This window comes from Zootoca vivipara, chromosome 13 (genome assembly GCF_963506605.1).
Source record: "Zootoca vivipara chromosome 13, rZooViv1.1, whole genome shotgun sequence".
Taxonomy (NCBI): Eukaryota; Metazoa; Chordata; class Lepidosauria; order Squamata; family Lacertidae; genus Zootoca; species Zootoca vivipara.
In genome coordinates this window covers 39,512,054-39,538,875 of record NC_083288.1, presented here as the reverse complement: position 1 = coordinate 39,538,875, position 26,822 = coordinate 39,512,054, and the positions used below count along the sequence as shown (strand labels likewise).

General features: G+C 45.7%; 1 protein-coding gene across 2 annotated transcripts; it reads left to right on the top strand.

Annotated features, from left to right (window-relative positions):
* Positions 1-502: 502 nt before the first annotated feature.
* On the top strand, positions 503-26,777 carry LOC118095527 (interferon-induced very large GTPase 1-like). 2 transcript variants are annotated; one of them, XM_060281731.1, is made up of 9 exons: positions 503-611; positions 1,829-2,121; positions 7,294-7,365; positions 7,760-7,831; positions 13,868-13,939; positions 15,765-15,836; positions 16,465-16,536; positions 17,389-17,460; positions 20,383-26,777. In XM_060281731.1, exons 2-9 carry the CDS (start codon positions 1,845-1,847, stop codon positions 25,149-25,151), a joined length of 5,478 nt encoding a protein of 1,825 aa, XP_060137714.1. In that variant the 5' UTR covers positions 503-611; positions 1,829-1,844; the 3' UTR covers positions 25,152-26,777. The 2 variants fall into 2 exon arrangements, with proteins under 2 accessions (XP_060137714.1, XP_060137715.1); XM_060281732.1 differs by lacking the exon at positions 503-611 and having other exon boundaries at positions 2,105-2,260.
* The last annotated feature ends 45 nt before the right edge of the window (positions 26,778-26,822 follow it).

Below are 26,822 nucleotides of genomic sequence, written 5' to 3'. Positions count from 1 at the left end.
GCTTTGTATGTACGGTATTCCAGCTAGGGCTGGAAAAGGCTTTCTTGAAATCCTTAAGTCTCTGTCCCTCAGTGACAGCAACACGGAGCTAGAGTCTAGCTTGGTAGGAAGGAGCTTTCTGCACACCTGAGAGGTTTAAAAGATCTGCAAGTTTTCTGACCTTTCAGGTCCCTTTTAAAATATCTGCATGAAAGGGGGGGAAAGACCCTGCCTTTTTCTGCAAAGGACTAACTGAACCCCCAACTCCAAAGGGCCGTGAGCCAATTCCTTTCCACCATTTCTTTGCTGCTGGTATTTGTAATGGAGGAGAGAGCTACTTAACCCACCAAGCCCAAACGCTGTACTCAATTTCCTTCTCTTACCAGTCTGGAAACATGCAGGCAGATGCTACACATTCTTTTTGGGGGGAGGGGAGGAATTGCAACAGAAACAGTTCACTAGAAGTCATGTGTTAACTCAGAACCCATCTCAGAGTGAAGCTTTCCGTTTCACATTTCACTTTCTCTGCTATATATATAGACACTTTCTTCTGCCTATAAATATAGGAGAAGGACAGGTGTTTGCTAGCTGGAGCTGAGAAGTCTTTTTGCTGCTCCTACAGAGAAAAGAAGGTAGGTTCTATTCCTTTCTACCTGAGATGCAAAGCATACAGATCTTACGTGAATGTTTAGAGTTTGTGTACATTTCACAAACTCATCCTTATTGAACGGAATTTCCAATTGTGATAGATCCCGCTCTACATTTGGGGTGATATTAGTATCCACTGTGTGTCCAAATAGGTGGTCCCTTCAGTAGCATATCTATCTATCATCTATCGATCTATCTAACTAATCTATCTATATTGTGGGGAACAACACAAAATAGATTTTATATATATATATTTTGGAAATTGGTTGCATTGTGTTCTTACTATTTGAAAACCTATACAAGGCAATGAAAAATTGGTAGGCATAATCAGTATGGTTGCCAACTGATCATAAAAAATGCTGTGCTCTGTGTCTTTTACTGAGGTTTTTGCTGCAGAGGCAGAGAAGCATTTCACAGCACAGAGTGAATCACCACTTCCTGTTAGCTGCAGATCCTCAGATAGTATTGAAAAGCATTAAAACACTCAACCCTGCCCCTCTAGCATAATGTCCCCCCAGTTCAACAACTTTGGGGGGGGCAATCTCCCCGAAAAAGCTCAACAACTTTTTGGGACCCCCCCAAAAAAATCCTGGCTACTCCCAGAGTGGCTGTCTGTCAGTACACTACTCGGGATGCTCCTCTGCTGCTGGGAGGGGGGGGGGCAGCGATGAGACATGCAGGCACCCTGGTGGAGAAAACCAGCATGGGCCGTTGCAGCAGCCCTGTGTGGCCCCTACCCAGTGTGAGCAGCTCAGAATGAAAAAAGGCAGAGAGGGTGGGCATGAGTTGCAGGAGGAGGGAAAAGGGAGGGAGGGAGGAGAGTAGAAGGCAGAAGAGAAAGCAGTGAATGGGAGCAGGAAGGCAGGCAGGTACCTGTAGAATAGATGGAGGAGGGGAGGCAGGCAGAACAGAGCACATCTGACCCCAGTGGAGGAAGTCACTGGCAGAGAGTGAAAGGCAACAAAAATAAAACATTTCTGGTCCATGGTCTATTCCACCTTCAGAGGCGCCAATACAGCCCCTTGGCAAGGGCTCAAAAATGTCTGGCAGAGGAGGGGAGGGAGTTTGTGGTGAAAGTGCTAAAAATGAAATTGCACAAATTAAATTTGCTGGTAAGCAACTGAATCCCACCCGAAAGCTGAACAGGTTCTAATTCTTTCACCCCTCCTCTTATTCTTTAAATAAAATGTTTCTTTCACAGACTGCTGCTTTGAAAGATGATTTCCAGCTATGAAATTATACGCAAAGGGAGAAAGCAATTAATTGATATACTTCAGAAGGACATAGACTATGTTTTAGATGAGTTACGCTCAGAGATTGTCATCACAAAAGAAGAATATGAGGGCCTGGAGAAATATGAAGACTCAAAGAAAAAAAGTAGAGAATTGCTCATTCTGATACAAGCAAAAGGAGAAGCCGCCTGTTGCCAGTTCCTGGAATGCTTAGAAGTCACATGTCCTGGTTCAAATCATGCCCTGCAAGTTCAAAAACACTGTGAGTCTCACCATTCTTCCCAAACCTTGTTATCACAACAGCCATATGAGTTAAGAAACCACTTATCACTTTACAGATGAGACTCAAAATCTGCTCCAGAGTTCTGGCCACTCAGTGCTGATGTCAGAATCCCATCCAGGTAAGTTTGCAACTTGGCAGCAGAGGCTGGAGCTATTGGTTTGGTTTTGCCTTTTAAAAACCTATTTCCTTGAGGCAGGGCCAGGAAAATATTTTTCTGCCTGAGGGCTGCATTCCTTTCTGGGCAACCTTCCCTGCTGGTGGTGGGTGGGACCAAAGGCAAACGTGGGTGGAGCAACCAATGCATTTTTTAAAAAAGAGACTAGTTTCCTAGTTCTGCTGGATCTCTCAGCGGCCTTTGACACCATTGTCCATAACATCCTTCTGGACCGTCTAGAGGGGCTGGGAACTGGGGGCACTGTCATACAGTGGTTCCACTCCTTTCTCCGGGGCCGTGTCCAGAAGGTGGTGGTGGGGGATGAGTGTTCAGATTGAGGTTGAATTCTGACAAGACAGAAGTAGCTACTGTTTTGGGGGGACGGGCAGGCAGGTGTGGGGGACTCACTGGTTCTGAATGGGGTAACTGTGCCCCTGAAGCACCAGGTGTGCAGCCTGGGAGTCATTTTGGACTCACAGCTGTCCATGGAGGCACAGGTTAATTCTGTGTCCAGAGTGGCTGTCTACCAGTTCCATCTGGTACACAGGCTGAGACCCTACCTGCCTGCAGACTGTCTCGCCAGAGTGGTGCATGCTCTGGTTATCTCCCGCTTGGACTACTGCAATGCGCTCTACGTGGGGCTACCTTTGAAGGTGACCCGGAAACTACAACTAACCCAGAATGCGGCAGCTAGACTGGTGACTGGGAGCAGCCGCCGAGACCACATAACACCGGTCCTGAAAGACCTACATTGGCTCCCAGTACGTTTCCGAGCACAATTCAAAGTGTTGGTGCTGACTTTTAAAGCCCTAAACGGCCTCGGTCCAGTATACCTGAAGGAGCATCTCCACCTCCATTGCTCAGCCCAGACACTGAGGTCCTCCGAAGGTCTTCTGCTGGTTCCCTCACTGTGAGAAGTGAGGTTGCAGGGAACTAGACAGAGGGCCTTCACGGTAGTGGCACCCGCCCTGTGGAACACCCTTCCATCAGATGTTAAGGAAATAAGCAGTTATCCTATTTTTAAAAGACATCTGAAGGCAGCCCTGTTTAGGGAAGTTTTTAATATTTAATATTTAATATTTAATGCTGTATTGTTTTATACCCAATTGGGAGCCACCCAGACTGGCTGGGGAGACTCAGCCAGATGGGCGGGGTACAAATATAAAATTATCATCATCATCATTATACCTTCATGTTATGCAGGACCTCTGAGAGATTTGGCATTAGAGAACTGAAAAGGAAAGTTCTTAATAGACTGCTGAAGTGGAGGAGCTTATAGAGTGTGCTGTGCATGACCTCCCACTTGCCATTCACTAAATAGATACCGGTAGTGTTAAGGTTTAGTCTTATTTTAAGTTACTGTAAGTTTAAGTTAAGTCTGCTGCAACTGGATATATATTTTTTTTAAAAATCATTTTTATTCATTTTATAAACAAACACAGACATAAAACAGGAAAAACAAAATAGATAATTCATTCAAATTCATAATTTTTCTTACACATCGTTTGGTGACTTCCCCAAATCCCCCCCATCTGAATTTCACTTCTACTTTTCATCCTTTATCCTAATAATAATAATAATAATAAAATATATTATTTATACCCCGCCCATCTGGCTGAGTTTCCCCAGCCACTCTGGGTGGCTTCCAACAGAACATTAAAATGCAATAATCTATTAAACATTAAAAGCTTCCCTAAACATCTATATTTCTTCATATTCATATCTCTTAACACTATACTATAAAAACTAAACTAAATTCCTACTACTACCCCAAAAGCCTCTTACTTCTTCACTAAAATTTTTTAATATTACAATTTTTTTTTGAATTTTTTTTTTAAAAAATCCAGTCTTCTTCCACCATCTCTTCCTCTTGGTCACAGAGTCTCCCAGTCAGTTCGGCGAGTTCCATAAAGTCCATCATTTTCATTTGCCATTCATCTATAGTTGGTATTTCTTGATTCTTCCAGTTCTTGGCAAGTAATATCCTAGCAGCTGTTGTGGCATACAAAAAGAATGTCACATCCTTTTTGGGGATTTCTTCCCCAATTATTCCAATCAGAAAGGCTTCTGGTTTTTTGATAAAAGTGTCTTTCAACGCTTTTTTCATTTCATTATAAATCCTTTCCCATAAGTCTTTTACTTTGGGACACGTCCACCACATATGAAAAAAGGTTCCTTCTTTCTCTTTACATTTCCAGCATTTGTTATCTGATGTACGATACATTTTTGCTAATTTTACCTGTGTTAAGTTCCATCCAACCAAGTAGATAAATAGGTAACGCTACAGCAGGAAGGTAAACAGTGTTTCCGTGTGCTGCTCTGGTTTGCCAGAAGCGGCTTTGTCATGCTGGCCACATGACCTGGAAGCTGTACGCTGGCTCCCTCGGCCAATAACACGACCGGACCTAACCTAATGGTCAGGGGTCCCTTTACCTTTATCATAAGTTCCATCTATACATCATTTTCATCATGTTTTCTTTCAATGCAGTACATGCTGTAAATTTTAAACCTTTTTTCCATAACCTCTCCCAATCATTCATCATGATATTGTGTCCCACCTCTTTAGCCCAATCACTGCTTTTACTTCTTCATCTTTTGTATGCTATTCCAGCAACAATTTATACATCTTAGAGAGATTTTTCATCTTATTATCCAATAATTCCGTCTCCAATCTGGATTTTTCTATTTGAAAACCTAGTTTTTTATTATCCATTCTAAACATTTCATTGATCTGATAATACTGTAACCAATCATTTAACTTATCTTTAAGCTGGTCATACGTTTTTAATTTAAATTTTCCATCCTCTTCCACCAACAAATCCTGATAATTTAACCAATTAACTTCCATATTCAACCTTAGCCTCCAATGGTGAAATCCACCTGGGTGTTTTCCTTTCTAATGAATCATTATACCTAGACCAAACATTGAACAATGATTTCCTAATTACTGTATATTCCTGCGTATAAGACTACTTTTTAACCCAGGAAAATCTTCTCAAAAGGCGGGGGTTGTCTTATATGCCGGGTCGTATTTCTTATATGGCGAGTATATCCCAAATTCTATATTTTACTGGAAAAGTTGGGGGTCGTCTTATACGCCCAGTCGTCTTATACGCCGGAATATACGGTATATGTTTTTTAAAACCTCTATGGGCCTTTATCTTATCTATATATATATATAAATGTAAAAGGCCCATGTTTGTGGCTCTGGACCTTTCTCTGAAACCGCTTGACTGATTGCGTTCAAATGTGGAGACAATGTCACATGCGGATATGTGAAGGTTTGCATACCGTTTCCGGGTCAGGACAGGGTGGGGCCAATCACAGGGATGAGCCGGGGTGGGGGGAGGAGGGGGCAGGATAGGTCATGGGTTGGGACAGGGTGTCGCCAGTCACAGGGATGAGCCGGGGGGAGGGGACAGAATAGGTCATGGGTCGGGACAGAGTGGGGGGAATCACAGGGATGACCCGGGGGTTGGGGGGAGGAGGGGACAGAATAGGTCATGGGTCAGGACAGGGTGGGGGGAGTCACAGGAATGATCTGGGGAGGAGGAGGGGGCAGAATAGGTCATGGGTCGGAACATGGTGGGGGCAATCACAGGGATGAGCCACAGCAACGCGTGGTCGGGCCATCTAGTCATACCATAAATATGCATGCCAACCAAATACATTATCAAACCCTTCCAAATCGAATACATCTGCATTTTCCAACATAAACCATTCTTTCAACCAACAAAAAGCTGCAGCTTCAAAATAAATCTTTAGATCTGGCAAGGAGAAACCACCTCTATCTTTTTCATCTGTTAATAGCTTAAATTTAATTCTAGGTTTTTCCCCTTGCCAGATAAACTTATATAATGCTTTTTGCCACTCTTTAAATACACTCACATTGTCAATAATGGGAATCATTTGAAACATAAACAACAATTCCCATCATCCCTAGCTAACAGGACCAGTGGTCAGGGATGATGGGAATTGTAGTCCGAAACATATGGAGGGCTGGAGTTTGCCTGTGCCTGGTTTAGGCAGCCTTGGACTTAAGCGACACCATGGGATACAGTGAACTCCCCAGTATCGCATGAGGAGCATTGCCAGCAATTTCACCACATAAAAACCTGGTTGACCACTGTTTGTACCTCCCCAGTGCCCCAGAGGGAAGAGGAGAGCAGGCACCATATTTGTCAGTGTGGCTGGAAACCAGGCCTTGGCATCTCTTTCCAGGAGTGGGGAACCTGTGGCCCTCCCATCTCCCATCACCCCCAGCCAGCATGGCCAGTAGTCAAGAATGATGGAAGTTGTTGAACCTTGGGAGGGTGTATCCACGGGTTTCTCATCCTGATCTAGCATACTGAATCTGTCACAAATATATCCAAACATAACTACTGTATCTGAGGTTCGTGTCTCCAGTCGTGGGGCCGCATTTGGTGCACATGGTGGAACGGCTAGAATCTGTCTTAAAAATTTGGATTGGACCGTTTCCAGTATGCTACAATGATTTCCCGTCCAGATTTGGGCCCCATAGAGTAACCATCCAGGGTGAAGGTCACCCGGCCATGGGACAGAAGGATGAATGATAACCCAGCTTTTACCTTGGGTTTTAATAGGTTTAATAGGTTTTATTGGTAACCATATATGTAATGTATTTTTGTTAGTGTTTGTCCTTTTGATGCTATGGCCTGTCGGCTACACAAATAATGTTTGATTAAATACTGTATCTGTTAAATAAAGATCCATTTGATTGATTGATTGATTGGATTTCAAATAAATGAATAAACAAACAAACAAACTTAAATTACTTTGGAGGGTGGTAGATCACTGCCAGTTTTTTATACTGGTAATAGATCACAACCTATTTGACGCTGGACATGCCTATTGTAGTCCAACAACCTTGGGAGGGCGTGTCCACAGGTTTCCCATCCCCTGATCTCGCATACTGTATAACTGTAAATGTTCATAATGTCTGCCCCATTTTGCTATTCCGACTTGTTTGTTTCTAGGTTGCTCAGTCGGTGAAGAGGAAGGTGAAATTCAGAAACACCCAGAGGAAGAGAAGAAAGATCTTGAAATCGGTAATCCCACCTAATCAATGGTGTAATGAAGGGAGAAAGTGAGAGGGTGCAGCTCTGGGGTTCTTTTTTCAGAGCAGGAGCAATGACATGATCTGCTGGAGAAGTACATGTGTAGTTGAGGAGCTCCTGAACTAACGATTTACAAGTACACTTTCGTTCCCCATCGCTGCTGCTGTGTGGTTTCAGGTGCTGTTACGAATATTGGTTATGGCTGCAGAAAGGTCTGTCCCATTGCTGGTCCCTTAATGGGGACATGGCTTTTTAGTGGTGATTCCAACGTGTAACTTTTGTTGTTAAACCGCTTTGAGATGTTTCATGGGAAATATATAAATAGGTTGCAACATTGGGGAAGGCAGGTTTAGATGGTTGTGCTAATGTGAGCTTCTGTCTCTAGGTTGTCCAAGTCAAGAGAAAGAAGATGGTGTTCCGGAAGAATTGGAGGAAGAGAATAAACACCCCACCACAGGTAATCCCTCCTAATCATCATCACAGTGGAAAGGGAATGTAGGGTGTGTTGGAGAGAGAGTTTTGGAAGAGATATCTCATGGTCTCGTAGCAGAGTAAATGCTGTATGCTTAGAGAGTGCTCTTCAGCTCCATGGAACCTTTAGTGTGGATTACCTCAGGGTTCAATTTTATCCCCTATACTGTTTAACATCTACATTAAACCACTGAGTAGGATCATCCTGAAACAGTTCAGGACCACCCACAGTCTCCTCAGAGAGAAAGGCCTCCTTTTGGGGTGGGGGGGGTGGATAGAAGCCCTGTGCACTTCAACAGACTCCCCAGGTCTGTTTGACTTTTCTCACTTGTTTAGTTCCTTGTCCATCTACTAACACTTTGAATCCGTCACGAAGATCTCCAAACATAACTACTGTATCTGTGAAATAAAGATCCATTTGATTGATTGATTGGGCATTTATTAAATAAATAAATAAATAAATAAAATAAACTAACTTAAATTACTTTGGAGGGTGGTAGTTCACTGCTTTGTTGTTGTTTAGTCGTTTAGTCGTGTCCGACTCTTCGTGACCCCATAGACCATAGCACGCCAGGCACTCCTGTCTTCCACTGCCTCCCGCAGTTTGGTCAAACTCATGTTCGTAGCTTTGAGAACACTGTCCAACCATCTTGTCCTCTGTCGTCCCCTTCTCCTAGTGCCCTCCATCTTTCCCAACATCAGGGTCTTTTCCAGGGAGTCTTCTCTTCTCGTGAGGTGGCCAAAGTATTGGAGCCTCAGCTTCACGACCTGTCCTTCCAGTGAGCACTCAGGGCTGATTTCCTTCAGAATGGATAGGTTTGATCTTCTTGCAGTCCATGGGACTCTCAAGAGTCTCCTCCAGCACCATAATTCAAAAGTATCAATTCTTCGGCAATCAACCTTCTTTATGGTCCAGCTCTCACTTCCATACATCACTACTGGGAAAACCATAGCTTTAACTATACGGACCTTTGTCGGCAAGGTGATGTCTCTGCTTTTTAAGATGCTGTCTAGGTTTGTCATTGCTTTTCTCCCAAGAAGCAGGCGTCTTTTAATTTCGTGACTGCTGTCACCATCTGCAGTGATCAAGGAGCCCAAGAAAGTAAAATCTCTCACTGCCTCCATTTCTTCCTGTCACAGATGGGGTGTTGGCTACTCCCGAGTAAGCACTCCACACATCCTCTGGATTTTCATAGTTTTATTGTGCATGCTATATACAGTGGTGAGATGTCTCAAATCAGGTCTGCTCTGCATGGGGCAGAAGCCCACAATGGCGTCTCGTGGGCTCTGACCCCCCTTTTAAGACTCCAAACGCCCCTCCTCCTTGCTCTATGGGTCCTCCGTGGTCCCAAACCAGGCTCCTGAGGTGCCGTTCCCTCTCCTCCCTCCTTTCCAGCCCCTGCTGAAGCTAGCTCCTCCCCTGCTTCCCTGCTACCAACCTGGAGCTGAGCCACCAGGACTCTGCAGAGCCCTGGACCCGTCTTAACCCTTCCTGTTCCTGATTTGAACTCCCAGACTTGCTGCTGCTCTCCCATCTGATGGAAGTAAGCAGAGTGGGCTGCTCTCTGCAAGCCCTCTCTCTTACATCCACCCCCCCTCCAGGCTCCCCCCCCCCTTTCTGAGGCCTGGTTTGCCTGGTCTGATGTCTGTAAAGAGGGCTGGAAGCCTGACAGGTCTTCCTCCTCTGTAGTGTGTGTAAAATCCTGTTCCCAGTCGGTGCTGGGTGGCTGGTCCGTGTAGTTCCTTCCGTTGTCATCCTCCTCCTCCCTCTGGAAAATTGCTTCCGATTCCCGGAGGGCTCCTTGGGTCTGCGTCTCCCCTGCTCCCCACCTGGGATCGCCCTCCCCCTCTGTGTTCCCTGTGCTACTGACGTGTGGTGGTTCGGATCTGTGGGAGAAAGGAGCGTGCAGTTCCAGTGTGCGGCCCTCCCCTTGCATGGTGTGCATAGGTGCCTCCGCGTTTTGGGAAGCAGGAGTGTCCTGCCTGGCCCTCAGACATTTTAACCCCCCCTCCCCCCTTCGGGAGCCCGGGCTCGCTGTGGCACTGTAGACCTCCTCCTCTTCCTTTCTTTCTGGAACCTCTTGGCTGCCTTCTCCCTCCACCCTTCTGTCTAGTGTCTTTTGTGTGATTTCCTCCCCCTCCCTCCTGTCAGCGTCTTGTGTTGGATGTGTGTCACGTCCTCTGAACCTTGGGCTTTCCCTAAAGTGTGAGAGCAAAGACCTGTGACCCACGGGATGGACCTTTCTCGCTGTAGGTACTTCCCCCCTGAAGGTGACAGGGTTGATCTGTGTCAGAACCTTGAAGGGCCCCAGCCTTCTGGGTGCCAGCTTCTTCCCCCTTCCCCCCATGGGAAGGCCTTCTGACCACAGCCAGACCCTGTCCCCTCCGTGGAAGACCTTCTCCAGTCCCCTGTGATGGTCTGCCCCCTCCTTGTAAGCCTCATTGCCCCTTGCCACGTCTCCATCCAGTTGTTGGTGTACTGTCTCCCTCCTCTCACCCCATGCCTCAATAGGTGGTCCCCCAATCTCCCCCTCCCCCTGCTCTGGGAAGGCTCTGGGGTTTCGCCCAAGACTGGCCTTACTGGGTGTGAGCCTCGTGAAGACATGTACTGCATGCCCCTCCGTGGGGTTGTCATGATATTGCCTGAGAATCTTCCCTCTGAGGGAGTCCTGGGGCATATACCGGGCATCATTGCTAAAGAGTAACCCCTCTTTCTCTGCAAGCCCTTCCCCTGCCCCCTTTTTCTCCCTCAAGTCCCTCCGTATGTTCTGGGTAAAAGTGTCCTCTTTGGTGAGTTGGCTCAGTTTCTCTTCCTGCATCCCCGCCTCTGCGTCGTTCCATCCGCCTGGGGAGCTGATGTGGTGCGATCCTGAGGATTCTCCTTCTTTCCTGCAGTGCTCCTTGCCGTCTGCATCTCCAAAGGTGAGATCTCCCCGGCGCTGGCTGCCCACAGGGTCATTGTCCATTAAGTCCAAAGCTAGCACTTCTGCGTGCTTGTTCACTGTCATCTTCCGAGAGGGGGTCTGTTGCGTGACCTCACCCTCCTGCAATTCCCGGCCGCCTACGGTCAAGACGCTCATGGGCAGCTCCCTTGGGAAAATGGGAATCTGATCCTGCTTAGCCAAGTCCACCGATAGGAAATCGTTGCTGCTGCCCCTGCGGAGAAGCCCGACTGTCTCCTGGGTCTGGCCTCTTGGCAGCTGCAGACTCACTTCCATCTCTTTGTCGTGCTGTGGGGTGTTACAGGAGGGCTCAGTTGTTGGTGCTCTGCCTGGCCCCTCCCCTCCTGATCTGGCATCCAGGCTTGTGTCTGTGCCTGCCTGCTCTCGCCATTCCTTCCTCTGGGGGCAGTGTTCCACCCAGTGGCTGGGTGCATTGTAAAGGAATCTCCCGCCTTTCTCTTCCCTCTGTTTTCCCGCGTCAGCGTTTGAAAGTACCCGCGCGCGGGCTTTGTCCCTCTGCATCACATCTGGCTGGAGGGGTCTGTGCTGGGCTGTAGCTGCCTTCCAGGGACTGTATGGGAACTTGTGGCCGCTGCCTTTCCCCTCCGTCTGTCCCCTCTGCCCGGACTCGCCTCTCAGCCTCCTGCACTTCCACGCCACCATGCCTCTCAGCCTTAGAGCCAGCTTGTGCTGAGGGTCGCCCTACAAAGTGCTGGCCCGTCCCGAGTGACCTCTCTGCTTGTCCAGCCTCCACTCCTCCGGCTTGGCTGTGTTCAGAGCTGCTCGGTTCACTAAGCCTGGCTTCCCCTGTGCCCGGGTGCCTACCTGGTGCTTGAGCCGTTCCATAGTTGCAGGGTGCTGGCAACTCATGCCAATCCTCCCTCGGCATCTCTCTCTTCTGCTTTAGATGCTGCCAACTTCATGCCGGCTGCTACATTTGCAGCCCTCTTCCCTCGGGGTAGCCATCAAAAGATTGTGGGCTTGCTGTCACAGATGGGGTGTTGGCTACTCCCGAGTAAGCACTCCACACATCCTCTGGATTTTCATAGTTTTATTGTGCATGCTATATACAGTGGTGAGATGTCTCAAATCAGGTCTGCTCTGCATGGGGCAGAAGCCCACAATGGCGTCTCGTGGGCTCTGACCCCCCTTTTAAGACTCCAAACGCCCCTCCTCCTTGCTCTATGGGTCCTCCGTGGTCCCAAACCAGGCTCCTGAGGTGCCGTTCCCTCTCCTCCCTCCTTTCCAGCCCCTGCTGAAGCTAGCTCCTCCCCTGCTTCCCTGCTACCAACCTGGAGCTGAGCCACCAGGACTCTGCAGAGCCCTGGACCCGTCTTAACCTTTCCTGTTCCTGATTTGAACTCCCAGACTTGCTGCTGCTCTCCCATCTGATGGAAGTAAGCAGAGTGGGCTGCTCTCTGCAAGCCCTCTCTCTTACACTTCCCCTTCTATTTGCCAGGAGGTGATGGGACCAGTGGCCATGATCTTGGTTTTTTTGATGTTGAGCTTCAGACCATATTTTGCGCTCTCCTCTTTCACCCTCATTAAAAGGTTCTTTAATTCCTCCTCACTTTCTGCCATCAAGGTTGTGTCATCTGCATATCTGAGGTTGTTGATATTTCTTCCGGCAATCTTAATTCCTGCTTGGGATTCATCTAGTCCAGCCTTTCGCATGATGAATTCTGCATATAAGTTAAATAAGCAGGGAGACAATATACAACCTTATTGTACTCCTTTCCCAATTTTGAACCAATCAGTTGTTCCATATCCAGTTCTAACTGTAGCTTCTTGTCCCACATAGAGATTTCTCAGGAGACAGATGAGGTGACCAGGCACTCCCATTTCTTTAAGAACTTGCCATAGTTTGCTGTGGTCGACACAGTCAAAGGCTTCACTGCTAGTTTTTTCTTGTTTTTTTATTTATTGAATTAGACCGTACCATCTTGTACCGTGTTTCTCACATTTTAAGACACCGTCTTATATTTATTTTACTTAAGAAAATAAGCCTATGGCTTATTTTCGAGGGTGTCTTATTTTTAAAAAATTACCTCCTCTTCCTGTTGTGGCTTGGTGCCCGGAACTGGCTGCTGCTGCTACTGCGCTGCTGGGCGCTTTGTTGGTGCTTCAGCAGGGCACGCTGCTGGGTCCCGCCGCCGGGTCGGGGCTCCAAGTGGTGCACGTTGCGGCTCTTGCCGGGTCCCGCCGCCAGGTCGGGGCTCGGTGCGGCGCGTGCTGCAGCTCTTGTCGCGTCCCGCCGCCGGGTTGGAGCTCGGCAAAGCGCGCGCTGCTGCCTTTGCCGGCTCCCAGTGGGTCGGGGCTCGGCAAAGCGTGCACTTCTGCCTTTGCCGGCTCCTGCTCCGTCGGCTCCCGACCCAGTGGGACCCGGCAAGAGCAGCAGCGCGCGCCGCACCCTGACCCAGCGGGAGCCGGCAAAGGCAGCAGCGTGCGCTTTGCCGGCTCCCGCTCAGTCGGGGCTCTGCAAAGCACGCGCTGCTGCCTTTGCCGGCTCCCACTGGGTCGGGGGTCGGCAAAGCGCGCACTGCTGCCTTTGCCGGCTCCCGCTGGGTCAGGACTTGGCGCGCCGCGAGCTGCGGGTCGTGCAGGGTCCTGCTGGGTCGGGGCTCGGCGCGGGGCGTGCTGCAGCTTCTGCCGGCTCCCGCTCCATCTGAGCTCCACGCGGCGCACGTTGCACATCCGCTTCCGGCAAGGACAGGCATCTTCCTTTTCGTGTTCCTTATGGAAGCGCCATCCGGACCTGCTCCCAGCATGGTATAGTACCGGTACCCCAGCATGCCTTATTTTGGGGGGATGCCTTATATTTTATTGCCTTGAGAAAATCGTGCCATGGCTTATTTTATAGGCACATCTTAAAATGTGAGAAACACGGTATACCTGTATGTTGTGTCACTACTAGTTTGTTATACTGGTAGTAGATCACAACCTATTTGAAGTTGGACATGCCTATTGCAGTTTGGGGGGGGGTGTTGACAGGTTTCCCATCTCCTGATCTCGCATACTGTATAACTGCAAATGTTCATAATGTCTGCCCCATTTTGCTATTCCGACTTGTTTGTTTCTAGGTTGCTCTGTCAGTGAAGAGGAAGGTGAAATTCAGAAACACCCAGAGGAAGAGAAGAAAGATCTTGAAATAGGTAATCCCACCTAATCAATGGTGTAATGAAGGGAGAAAGTGAGGGGGGTGCAGCTCTGGGATTCTTTTTTCAGAGCAGGAGCAATGACATGATCTGCTGGAGAAGTACATGTGTAGTTGAGGAGCTCCTGAACTAACGAATTTGTGGGAATGTTAGGGATGTGGATTAGGATATATTATTAGATAGATCCTATCCAAGCTTGTGTTATCAAGCTTCCAATATCAGCAGAGTGACATTCCCCTTTTGTGCGCAGCAAAACGTGAGCATTAGGTTTGTTAGAACCTCTACAACAATATTATACTTCCTGGCAAATCCCTTTGTCCCTCCTAAAAGAAATACACAACACAGTGTTTATAAAATAAGATAAGAGTTTACTTACAAGTTCATCCTGAGTTAACAGCATAATCTCAGAAAGGCAGGCTTCCGTAGAAAAGTTACAAATATATACATCTGGAGTCTACTTAGTAGAGTAAGGCTCCATCTGGTCTTTCTCTTGGCAGCAGGCCGAGAGAGAGAACCTGTTGGGATTTCACCATTGGGAGGTCCAGCCGGCAGCTCCCTCTTCGCCACAGTCCCGTTGATTCCCATGGAACACGACTCAGGGTCTCAGCAACCTGAGCACGCAATGAGCAGAGATGCCCACGCAGTTTCAGCGGAGATGATAAGGCAGCAGAGAGGCATTTTAAAGTGGTTTATTTACAGCTATATTACAGCATGAAGAGAGAGCGAACGATGCTTTCTCTCTTCTATCAGATCAAACAGTTCAGAACAGAACTCAGAACAGAAACAGAACTGAAAGTAAAAGTCCAAACGGATATACCTAGACATGTGACATATATCAGCAGCAACATGCCTAAGTCTTAAGGTGGAACTGAATCTCCTGACAGAAACATCCTAACTGTAGATTCTCTGGAGATGTGTTCCCATTGAAGAAGAGATGGCTAAGAGACAGAATGGCTCCTGGCTAGGGGCTTTTATCTGCCAGCTAATCCATCTCATCTGCATGCCTGGAGGAACAGGAACTGAACTTAGTCAGGTGTCCCTCCAGGTGAGTTCCTCTTAGTGGACACTCTAGGAACTGTTGTAATTTGTCTGCCCCAGTATTCCATCCCACAGAATTTACGAGTAAACTTTCGTTCCCCATCACTGCTGCGGTGTGGTTTCAGGTGCTGTTACGAATATTGGTTATGGCTGCAGAAAGGTCTGTCCCATTGCTGGTCCCTTAATGGGGACATGGCTTTTTAGTGGTGATTCTTATCCCAGTGTCAGGGTTGTTGTGGCTACTCTTGAGTAACGACCCTCCACATGCTTGTCTTTCAGAAGCTTTTATTAGTGCACAATATTCACAGTGTAATGAGCTGGCTGTTTCATGTCTGCTCACTCCGTCTCAGATTCCTGCACTGGCGATCTTCGCGTTTTGGACCAACATAAAAGCCTCGGAACTGTGAAGCGTTTCCCTTTTCTCCGCCTCCTCAGTTCTGGTGTCGGGGGGAATGGTCTGCGGATTGACTGACTCTTGTCCCCTCTTTCTCCCTCTCTCTCTCTCCCTGCCTATGGAGCAAGGGCTCTTGGATGTTGCTAGAGGGCTGGCACTCCCTTTCCGTTTCCTGGCTCTGCCCATCAGACCCTTCACTCTCGTGGCTGCTCTGAGACGAGCTGCTCCTGATGGGGGGGGCTGTTCTCTATAAGCCTTCCCCCTTACACCCAGCATGTAGCTTTTGTTGTTAAACCACTTTGAGATGTTACATGGGAAATATATAAATAGGTTGCAACATTGGGGAAGGCAGGTTTAGATGGTTGTGCTAATGTGAGTTTCTGTCTCTAGGTTGTCCAAGTCAAGAGAAAGAAGATGGTGTTCCGGAAGAATTGGAGGAAGAGAATCAACATCCCATCACAGGTAATATCTCCTAATCATCATCACAGTGGAAAGGGAATATAGCGTGTGTTGGAGTGCTCTTCAGCTCCATGGAACCTTTAGTGTGGAGTACCTCAGGGTTCAATTTTATCCCCTATACCAGGGGTGGCCAACTCCCAAGAGACTGTGATCTTCTTTCAGAATTAAAATCTGGCAGTGATCCGTTTCCTGGCTCTGCCCATCAGACCCTTCACTCTCGTGGCTGCTCTGAGACGAGCTGCTCCTGATGAGGGGGGGCGGGCTGTTCTCTATATGCCTTCCGTCTTACACCCAGCATGTAGCTTTTGTTGCAATGACATGATCTGCTGGAGAAGTACATGTGTAGTTGAGGAGCTCCTGAACTAACGATTTACAAGTACACTTTCGTTCCCCATCGCTGCTGCTGTGTGGGTTCAGGTGCTGTTACGAATATTGGTTATGGCTGCAGAAAGGTCTGTTCCATTACTGGTCCCTTAATGGGGACATGGCTTTTTAGTGGTGATTCTTATCCCAGCATGTAGCTTTTGTTGCTAAACCGCTCTGAGATGTTTCATGGGAAATATATAAATAGGTTGCAACATTGGGGAAGGCAGGTTTAGATGGTTGTGCTAATGTGAGCTTCTGTCTCTAGGTTGTCCAAGTCAAGAGAAAGAAGCTGGTGTTCAGGAAGAATTGGAGGAAGAGAATAAACACCCCACCACAGGTAATCCCTCCTAATCATCATCACAGTGGAAAGGGAATGTAGGGTGTGTTGGAGAGAGAGTTTTGGAAGAGATATCTCATGGTCTCATAGCAGAGTAAATGCTGTATGCTTAGGGAGTGGTCTTCAGCTCCATGGAAGCTTTAGTGTGGAGTACCTCAGGGTTCAATTTTATCCCCTATACCAGACATCCCCAACCTTCGGCCCTCCAGATGTATTGGACTACAAATCACATCATCCCTGACCACTGGTCCTCTTAGCTAGGGATCATGGGAGTTGTAGGCCAAAACGTCTGGAGGGTCACAGTTTGGGGATGCCTGCCCTATACTGTTTAACATCTACATGAAACCACTGAGTAGGATCATCCTGAAACAGTTCAGGACCACCCACAGTCTCCTCCGAGAGAAAGGCCTCCTTTTGGGGTGGGGGGGTGGAGAGAAGCCCTGTGCGCTCCAACAGACTCCCCAGGTCTGTTTGACTTTTCTCGCTTGTTTAGTTCCTTGTCCATCTACTAACAATTTGAATCCGTCACGAAGATCTCCAAACATAACTACTGTATCTGTGAAGTAAAGATCCTTTATTTATTTATTTATTTATTTATTTATTTATTTATTTATTTGTTGGGTATTAAATAAATAAATAAACTTAAATGACTTCAGAAGGTGGTAGATCACTGCCGGTTTGTTATACTGGTAGTGGATCACAACCTGTTTGAAGTTGGACATGCCTATTGTAGTCCAACAACCTTGGGAGGGCGTGTCCACAGGTTTCCCATCCCCTGATCTCGCATACTGTATAACTGCAAATGTTCATAATGTCTGCCCCATTTTGCTATTCCGACTTGTTTGTTTCTAGGTTGCTCAGTCGGTGAAGAGGAAGGTGAAATTCAGAAACACCCAGAGGAAGAGAAGAAAGATCTTGAAATCGGTAATCCCACCTAATCAATGGTGTAATGAAGGGAGAAAGTGAGAGGGTGCAGCTCTGGGGTTCTTTTTTCAGAGCAGGAGCAATGACATGATCTGCTGGAGAAGTACATGGGTTGAGTTAAGTAGAACGGTGATTGCCCCAACCACATTAATACTGCATTAGTTACTTCTACCCTCAACCACCTTTATACAAACATTCCTCGGCCAAAAAAAACAACTAGGCCATAATAAATCATGTATACTTATCTTTGAAAATAAGTACGTGAATGTTTTGCTCCCAGAGTCTACAGAAGTTACAGCAAACAAGTCTCCATCCACTGGCAGTAAAACAAAGGTGGAAAATGTTCTAAATGACTTTAAAAGTTATTGGTTTCCTTAGAAAAGGAGGATCATGCAATGTTTGAGTTAGCAAACATGCAGGCGTTAAAACCTTTTGGGGAGATTCAGTTTACATGGGTGAAGGAGGTGGGGAGAGAATTCGAGGGAGCTCTGCCACCCCACCCCCCCACACTGTCAACTTGAGCTCAGGTTAACCCTTTCATGCCCACAAGAGTCTGTCTACCTAGTCCTTGAAAGTCTCTCCAGGCCATCCCCTCACAAGTCTTGCTCTGAGCTCCTCTTGGGTGTGTTTGATTGGCTGGAAGGGGTCCTTGAACTGCAATAATGCTGTATGCCTGCCTTGATGGGAGGATGGAGGGATGTGCTGGTGGGTTGTGTGGGGAGAAAGGTTTAGCTTTGCGTGGCTGGAAAGAGCCCCATTGCTCTGCCCACTTCTGCCTCTGTGTCCTCACCCAACCATTGGCCTGCGGTCTCTGGAAAGTAACCCACAAAGGAATTTAGCTGCGTCCTTTTCAAAAATCTTATTGAACATAACAGAAGAGTGCAGTGATATTTAACATTATGTCACATGTTGATGTTGTTGTCCCATCTTCTCCCAAACAGTCCACCTTTTAGGGGATGCAGGTCTGTTGCACAAGAGTGACAAATCTGCTTTTTAATTGCACAAGCTGAATTTGTCGATAGGTGGTTGACTCCCACCCAGAAATAATGACAGCCTCAAATCACCCCAAGACACAGACGTCATGTGCAGAGGAAGGATGTTAACTGACTTTCTAGATCCATCTCAATTGGGATTTTAGCCTGTTTTTGGCACAGAAACTGCTTTTTTCATCCTGTGTGATGACCTCTGTCAGGAGAGAGATTGGGGAAATGTGTTCTTGTAAATCTGGGGTTCCCAAACTAAGGCCCAGGGGCCAGATGCGGCCTAATCACCTTCTAAATCCAGCCTGCGGACGGTCCAGGAATCAGCATGTTTTTACACAAGTAGAATGTGTCCTTTTATTTAAAATGCATCTCTGGGTTATCTGTGGAGCATAGGAATTCGTTCAATTTCCCCCCAAAAAATAATAATAGTCCGGCCCCGCACAAGGCCTGAGGGACAGTGGACCAGCCCCCTGCTGAAAAAGTTTGCTCACCCCTGTTGTAAATTCTTCTCAATCTTTCAATACCATCCAGGGCTGTCTCTAGGCCCAGGTCTGGTGGCGCGGGGCACCAGGGTGCCAGGCCACCAGGGGCGCTGCTGCACCTGCTGCGCCCGCTGAGAGGCGTGGCGGAGGCCGCCCCAGGCCCGCTGGATGCAGCTCCAGGCACGCCTCTCAGCTGTTCAGCGGCTTCAGGCCACTCTCCGGAGGCACGCAGGCCTGGGGCCGCCTCTGCCGCGTGCAGGGGCGTCGCAACAGGGGGCGGGCAGCGCCCCCTGGCCCAGGGCCGGCCCTACGGCCAGGCTGGGTGGCGCAGGATGCTGGCCCTCCAGGCAGCAGCCGCACTGCGCCCACCCACCCGCCGCACTGGGAAATGGGGTGGGGGGGCACCGGAGGGATCCGTCACACCATGGCACCAGGTATGCTTAAGACGGCCCTGATACCATCTACCATAGTATCCTTCCGGAGCGGCTGTCCAAGCTAGGAGTGGGTGGCACTGCTTTGCGGTGATGCTTAGGGGTGCTGTTCAGCTCCATGGAACCATCAATGTGGAGTTCCTTGGGGTTCAATTTTATCTCCTTTGCTGTTTAACAACTACATGAAACTGTTGCGGAAATTCAACTGAGTAACTGCGCTGCAGAAAGCATGCTGAGGAGACTATACATTCTGTGTATAATTAGGAGAATTGTTTTAATTAAAAAATAATAATAGAAGTTACATTTGCTCTACAAAACGTTACAGAACATGACCCATCCAATGACCCACCCACCCAACAGGGTCCTGAAAGAGGTACACAACACTTCTTATATACAATATTTACTTGCTGACACAGCTTGATTCACACAAACTTAACATCACCTGCTGTACTGCCCCACAGCTGCAAAACTAGGTCATGACATTTACTTCTGGCTTTTAAAGAGACACACATCTTTTGAAACAATAATGAACCTCAAGACCTAAACCATTCAACAGAAACCACCAAGTAGGACCATCGTGAAACAGTTCAGGACCACAATACCTCTCCTCATACAAAGCGACCCAGATCCTGCCATCACCATCTTCTTGTGCCTCCTCCATGAGAGGTCTGGAGGGAGGCAACATGAGAATGGGCCTTTTCTGCTATGGCTCCCCACTTGTGCAATGCTCTCCCTAGGGAGGCTTGCCTGGTGCCTTTGTTACATATCTTTAGCATAGCTGCCAAGTTTTCCCTTTTCCCGCGAGGAAGCCTATTCAGGATAATGGAAAATCCCTTAAAAAAAGGGATAACTTGGCAGCTATGATCTTTAGGCTCCAGGCAAAAAACATTTTTCTTCTCTCAGGCCTTTTGCTAATTAAACAATCCATGACCTTTTAAATGGGGGGGATTTGTTTATTTGTTATTATGGTTTTTTATGTTATTATCAATTTTAATATTTAGTAAATACATTTCTCATTTTCTACAGAGAGAAGAAAAGCAGTTATGGATATTCTGTGTGAATTAAATCTAGAAAAACATGAAAACAAGGCACTCTCCCTCCAAGAAGTCCTGGAAATCAATACGGGGAGCCTGAAGGAATTCACACCTCAAACCCGGGAAGATTTGCCTTGGTATTTCCTGAGGAAGATATTGGCTCTGAATGTGACAGCCAGGAGCACCAGTTTCAAACAAGTTGTTTCTGATGCAACAGCTTCAAACAGGTTGTTTCAAGTACTTAGACGAGATGAGGGGAATGAGAGGATTGATAAGGACTTTTTCTTTACTCTTGAAATGGGTGAGAGTCATTCTGTCAACCCCCTTGATGTCCTTTGTGCTGTTCTGCTTTGTTCTGACAGTTTCCTCCAACAGGAGATCCTTCTCAAAATGTCCATGTGCCAGTTTGCCCTGCCTTTGATTCTGCCTCCCCTCAAGACCTCCAAGTGCACCCTGATGCTCTGGGCCATGAGGGACATTGTGAAAATATGGAGGCCACATTCCTTGGCTGAAAGCAGAGGATTTTGGGAGGACAGCCTGGTACTGGCATCCATGCCGACTGTTTCTTTCGTACGGATGGGGAACTGTAACCTATCCAAGTCCAAAATCCTCAACGAGTTCCTCAGCCCTTCCCAGCAGCATAATGATTTCTTTCTACACCGAGATATGGAAAGTGGGAACGTCCCTCGGGAAATTTCTGATGGGCTTGTAGAGATTGCCTGGTATTTCCCAGGAGGACGGACGAACACAGATCTCTTCCCAGAGCCAGTTGCTGTTGCAAATCTCCGTGGAGATGTTGAGTCTCACTGGGTGCAGTTCAGCTTTTTAACGCAGGTCTCCTCAGCTGTCTTCATATTTGCTGAATGTATTGGCGAGAGAGAATATACTCTCTTGTCGTCACTGAAGGACTTGTCAACTCAGTTCTACTTTATCTTGGAAGATCGCAGTATAAAATCTGATTGTACCTTGGAATTCTTAAATAAACTGGCACCGGTTATTAAACTTGACAATTCACATATATTGGCAAAGACTGCCACAACAAATAAAGCAGTATTTGTAGAACTCCTTCGAGCTGCAGTTGGAAAAATAATAGCCTCAAATCCTAAGTGTGTAAGTGTTGATAAGATGTGTACAACGGCCCATGAACTTACAATCCAGGTGGATGAAGACCACAAAGAATGTCAGGATGCCCTCAGATGTGCCACAGAAATTTCAGGAGAGATAAAAGATGTAGCAGCTTACAAGAAAGAAACATTGATACTCCAAGGTGATCTCTGGAAAAATCTGGCCAAAGTGGAGAAAGAACTATGCAGAATGGAAAGACAAGGGGACATGCCTTCGGAAAAATACAGATCAGAATTGAGAGGCAAATGGTTGGAATTGCGTAGGCAGCAGAGTCAATGTGATCTCCCCATTGGTTTGATTAATTTCATCAAGGGCATAAAACATTTGAAGGATGCAGAGAGGAATTACTTCTTGAAATGGATGAAGTTCAACCTGGACCATATTGCTAGGGGAAATCTTTCCAAGTTGCGTGCTGACTATAAAGAGAAATGCAAGAAGTTGGGAGATGATGGGCAGAAAGTTGCAGAGGTAGACCAGTTGATATCGTCCTCTTCCTTGGGAGTTGAGCATTTCATGCGTGAGCTTGGGCAGATTTATGAGGCAGAATACTCCATGGTTAAAGAGGGCAAAATAGCTGAAAACAAAAGGCAGTTTGCCCATTTCCCAAGCATTGCAGCTGAACTATTGCTTGAAGGGCTTCCCATAGAGCTCATTGATGGTGATGCATCCAACATCCCCTTGCAGTGGATAACTGATGTTCTGAATAAACTCAATATCAAACTTAGGGGGAAATCTAAGATGATGGTGATAACCGTTCTGGGGGTGCAAAGCACTGGGAAATCCACTCTTCTGAATACCATGTTTGGCCTGCAGTTTGCTGTCAGCAGTGGGCGGTGCACACGAGGTGCCTTCATGACGCTTCTTAACGTCAGAGAGAATTTGGCTCAGGATCTTGGCTGTGACTTCATCCTGGTGATAGACACAGAGGGCTTGAAAGCCCCTGAACTGGCCAAACTGGAAGACAGCTATCAGCATGACAATGAGTTGGCCACTCTAGTGATTGGGCTGAGCGACATCACCATTGTCAACATGGCCATGGAGAATGCCACCGAAATGAAGGATATCCTGCAAATTGTGACCCATGCCTTCCTCAGGATGGAGGGGATTGGGCAAAAACCCAACTGCCAGTTTGTTCATCAGAACGTCAGTGACATTTCTGCACATGACCAGAACATGAGGGACAGGAAGCACCTTTTGGAACAGCTGAATGAAATGACCCAGGCTGCAGCAAAAATGGAAAAACTCAATAGGGATATCAAGTTTTCAGACATCATGGACTATGACCCAGAAATGCACAATTGGTACATCCCAGGTCTTTGGCATGGAGTCCCACCCATGGCCCCAGTTAATATGGGATATAGTGAAAAAGTCCTTGAATTAAAGAAGTACCTATTTGAATTCATAAAGAACCGCTCATGTAAAATACCTCCCAAGGACATCCCTCAGTTTATTGAATGGGTGAAAAGTCTCTGGAATGCTGTGAAACACAAGAACTTTATCTTTAGCTTCCAAAATAGTCTTATAGCTGAAGCATACAACAACCTCTCCATTAAATATTCTGAATGGGACAGGGATTTCCGCAGAGAGATGCACCTCTGGGTATCTGAGCAGGAAACTCTGATTCAGAATGTGTCACCTGATAAAATTGCTTTCAATAATTTGAAATGTGAACTTCAAAAGAAACTATTGTGTGGGGAAGAGCAGATTTTGGAGAGTTTGAATAAATACTTCGGGAGCGAAGCAGCAAATCTGCATCTGGTAGAAAAGTACAAGGAGGATTTTGTCAGGAGTGCCCACAGCCTCAAGCGTGAACTTGAAAATTATTCTTCTAACAAACTGCAAGATGCCATTCAGATTAGAAAGAGTCTACACAAAACTGATGCTCTTCAAGCAGAATACAAGAAAACAATTGAAGGAAAGGTTGATAGGCTACTTGAAAAATGCAGAGGCAATAAGCAGAAATTACAAGAAAAAGAATTAGAAACAGAGTTTGATAAAATGTGGAGAGAAACCTTGTTGGAAATACCACCCATTTACTTAGAGAAACGTGAAATATATGCAGAAGTCGAGTCATATCTGAGAAAGAATTTCTGCGCTCATTTGAAACTATACACACAAAAATTAGCAGGAAAAAGAGGGTTGTTAAATTGCAGAATACAGACTTTTGAAATTAAAAATGACCATGTACAATCACGATTTTGGAAACGTATGAGTCCTTGGAATTCTCAAATGGATTATATGCATATAATAAAAGTTTTTGCTAACTCCTTGTTGTCCAAATGCACTTCATATATTGCTGAAAAGCTCAATTCTAAAGGAGATTATTATGAAACCTACTGCATTGACCTTTTGTGTATGATCAATGAGAAGCTTCAACAGCCTGATGTTCAAAAGCTTCATACAACCCCTAGCTTTGAAGTGGACCTTAAGCTCCACATCTTGGGAGAAGCAGCTCATGCATTTCAAATGAGACACGAAGAATTTGTTAAGGAAAATGATCCTCACATACGCCTGGGAAAACTGAAACCCCACTATTTTGCAATTTTCAGAGATCTTTATCAGGAAAAAGATGCCCAACAAACCCAAGCTAAAGATTTCTGTGAAATGTGTCTCTATCCTGCTATAGTGAATTATGTCAACAATAGACTTGGGGTGGAAATAGTGGACAACTTTCACAATAGTGAGCAGTCCATTGACTTTGGGTCCCGGAGTTTATTCCAGTTTACTATCCTGAAATATCTGTTGAATGAATGGAATTTTGACCAATATGTTGAATACATCACAACCTATGAAAAGTTTGTCAAGAGTTGGATATTGAAAAGAATGGTGGATTACTATACAAAAAATGAGGATCTGAAGAATCTGGAGGAAAACATTTTCTCTGCAATACTAGACAGAATTAGAAAAACATTGAACAAGCTGAGGCATCAAGATGCTGAGACAATCTCAAAATTTGTGGAGGATTTTTCCCAAGAAATGCAGAAGGAGTTAGTCATTCCTAAGGATAGTTTAGTGGGGATACACATGAAACAGGCATTTGATCCTGACCAGTTTTTTGCTTTTGTTGAAAGCTTCCTTCCTAATTTGCAAGAACAAATATTAAGCAGATTTAGAGACTTGGATATCAAATCCAAACTCTCCAAACTGCCTGTGAAGCCCCAAGATGAGATCTTCAAGCAAATGTTTGGCTGTGGGAAGCAGTGTCCTTTCTGCAAAGTCCCCTGTGAAGCTGGAGGGAGTGCTCATCAAGAGCATTTTGCAACTGTCCATCGGCCTAAAGGACTGGGAGAGTACAGAGAAATAGTGTCCAAAAAGCTTGTTTATGATATCTGTTCCACTGCTGTGGCATCAAACGCTCACTTCAGAAATCAGGACACAAATTGGGAACTCTATCCATACAAAGATTATCGTGCATATTATCCAGACTGGTGCATACAACCAGATCCCAGTATCAATGCTTCTGATTACTGGAAGTACGTTTTCAAAATGTTCAATGATGACTTTGCCAGAGAATACAATTCTAAACCAGCCGATCTGCCAGAGGACTGGGGAAATATAACCAAAGAGCAGGCACTGCAGGCCTTAAAAGAGAGATACAAGTTGCAACCAACCCTGTCATCAGAATGCCTGCCTTAAAGTCCTGGAAACAAAAGTTTCAAACAAGTTTTTGCATTCACAGATTGCATCCATTTTTATTAAATAAATGTGTGCCATTTTTGTATGAAAATCTCAGTCGTTCTGCACAGCTGCCAAACATAATGTGACTGTGCATAATATGGCAAGGTTACATGTTAAAATTAGTAAAACAATGGTGTGTTTTCATTTTTTCAGATTATGGTAAAAGTGTAAATGCCTTGAGTTAAAGTAGTCATACAGTCAGTAGCCATACTCATTCTTAGTTGTCTATAACCACTTAATTATGTGATATATGTGCTCCATCATATTATAGATTACATACATACAGTGGTACCTTGGTTCTCAAATGCTTCGGTTCCCAAACACCAAAAACCCAGAACTGTTCCTTTAAAAAAAAAATCATTGTATTAGAAAGAAATTAAAAACAATTGGCAAACATGCATACTATTAACATACATACAATTAACATACATACCTCTTTCTTCTTACATATCTCATCTTACATACAAAATTCAAATACATAACTATAATCAAAATCCCAATCATCTTCATCACCCTCCACTACCCACCACCCACCACTTGTGCTAGACTTCCAATCACCTAATCCATAGTATATATTTCTTTCCTTTGTACCTCTTGCATATTGTTTCCTTTATACATACATCTTATATTCTTTTAAATCAATATTTCATTTCATCTTACTTCAATTATTATATCATGTTATTTTATTTTCATCCTCTAATTTCTTATCCTCCTAGTTTCTGATTTCAGGACTTCTCTTAATCTGTTGTCAAATCTGCTTTAATTTAATATAATATAATTTTTAAGACATTCCTTGAATTTTTCCATTCTTTTTCTGTTTTTTCCTTCGAGACCCTTCCAATGTCTCCCATTAATCTTATCACATTCTGGTATTCTATTAATTTTGCTAACCATTCAAATTTTGATGGTATTTGGGTGCTCTTCCAGGTTTTTTTGCTATTAATAGCCTTGCGGCTACTGTTATATACCGGAACTGTTCCAGTTTTCAACTGTTTTTCAAAGCCGAATGTCCAACTATTGTTTCTGGGGCAACTGCACCAATCAGAAGCCACGCCTTGGTTTTTGAACATTTAGGAAGTCAAACGGACTTCCGGAATGGATTAAGTTAAACATTAGGATTAAGTTAAACACCTAAACATTAGGAAGAACTTCCTGACAGTAAGAGCTGTTCGGCAGTGGAATTTGCTACCAAGGAGTGTGGTGGAGTCTCCTTCTTTGGAGATCTTTAAGCAGAGGCTTGACAGGCATATGCCAAGAATGCTTTGATGGTGTTTCCTGCTCGGCAGGGGGTTGGACTGGATGGCCCTTGTGGTCTCTTCCAACTCTATGATTCTAAGTTCGAGAACCAAGGTTACCACTGTATTGTTCATTCTCTAGCCTTTTTAATGAGGGGTCATAGTGAGGGACTTTTTTACTCTAGCTTATTCCCAGAACAAACATAGTTGGTCTCTAAGGTGCTACTGGACAATTTTTAAATTTTTAAATTTGTATCCATGATTATTGGCTGCCCCCATATTTTGTAATCCACAGCCTAAAGCAGCACATATATTTGTCGTCTTTCCTTCCCATGTAATAAACCAATCTTTCATGCTTTCCTGGTGTGACAAATTCTTTATTGGGTATAAGAGT

Bases quoted from the DNA above. Each gene is read 5' to 3' on its own strand.
- LOC118095527 (XM_060281731.1), top strand. From the start codon at position 1,845: ATGATTTCCAGCTATGAAATTATACGCAAAGGGAGAAAGCAATTAATT. The intron at 2,122-7,293 runs GTGAGTCTCACC...GTTTGTTTCTAG, and splicing joins CCTGCAAGTTCAAAAACACT to GTTGCTCAGTCGGTGAAGAG. The intron at 7,832-13,867 runs GTAATCCCTCCT...GTTTGTTTCTAG, and splicing joins GAATAAACACCCCACCACAG to GTTGCTCTGTCAGTGAAGAG.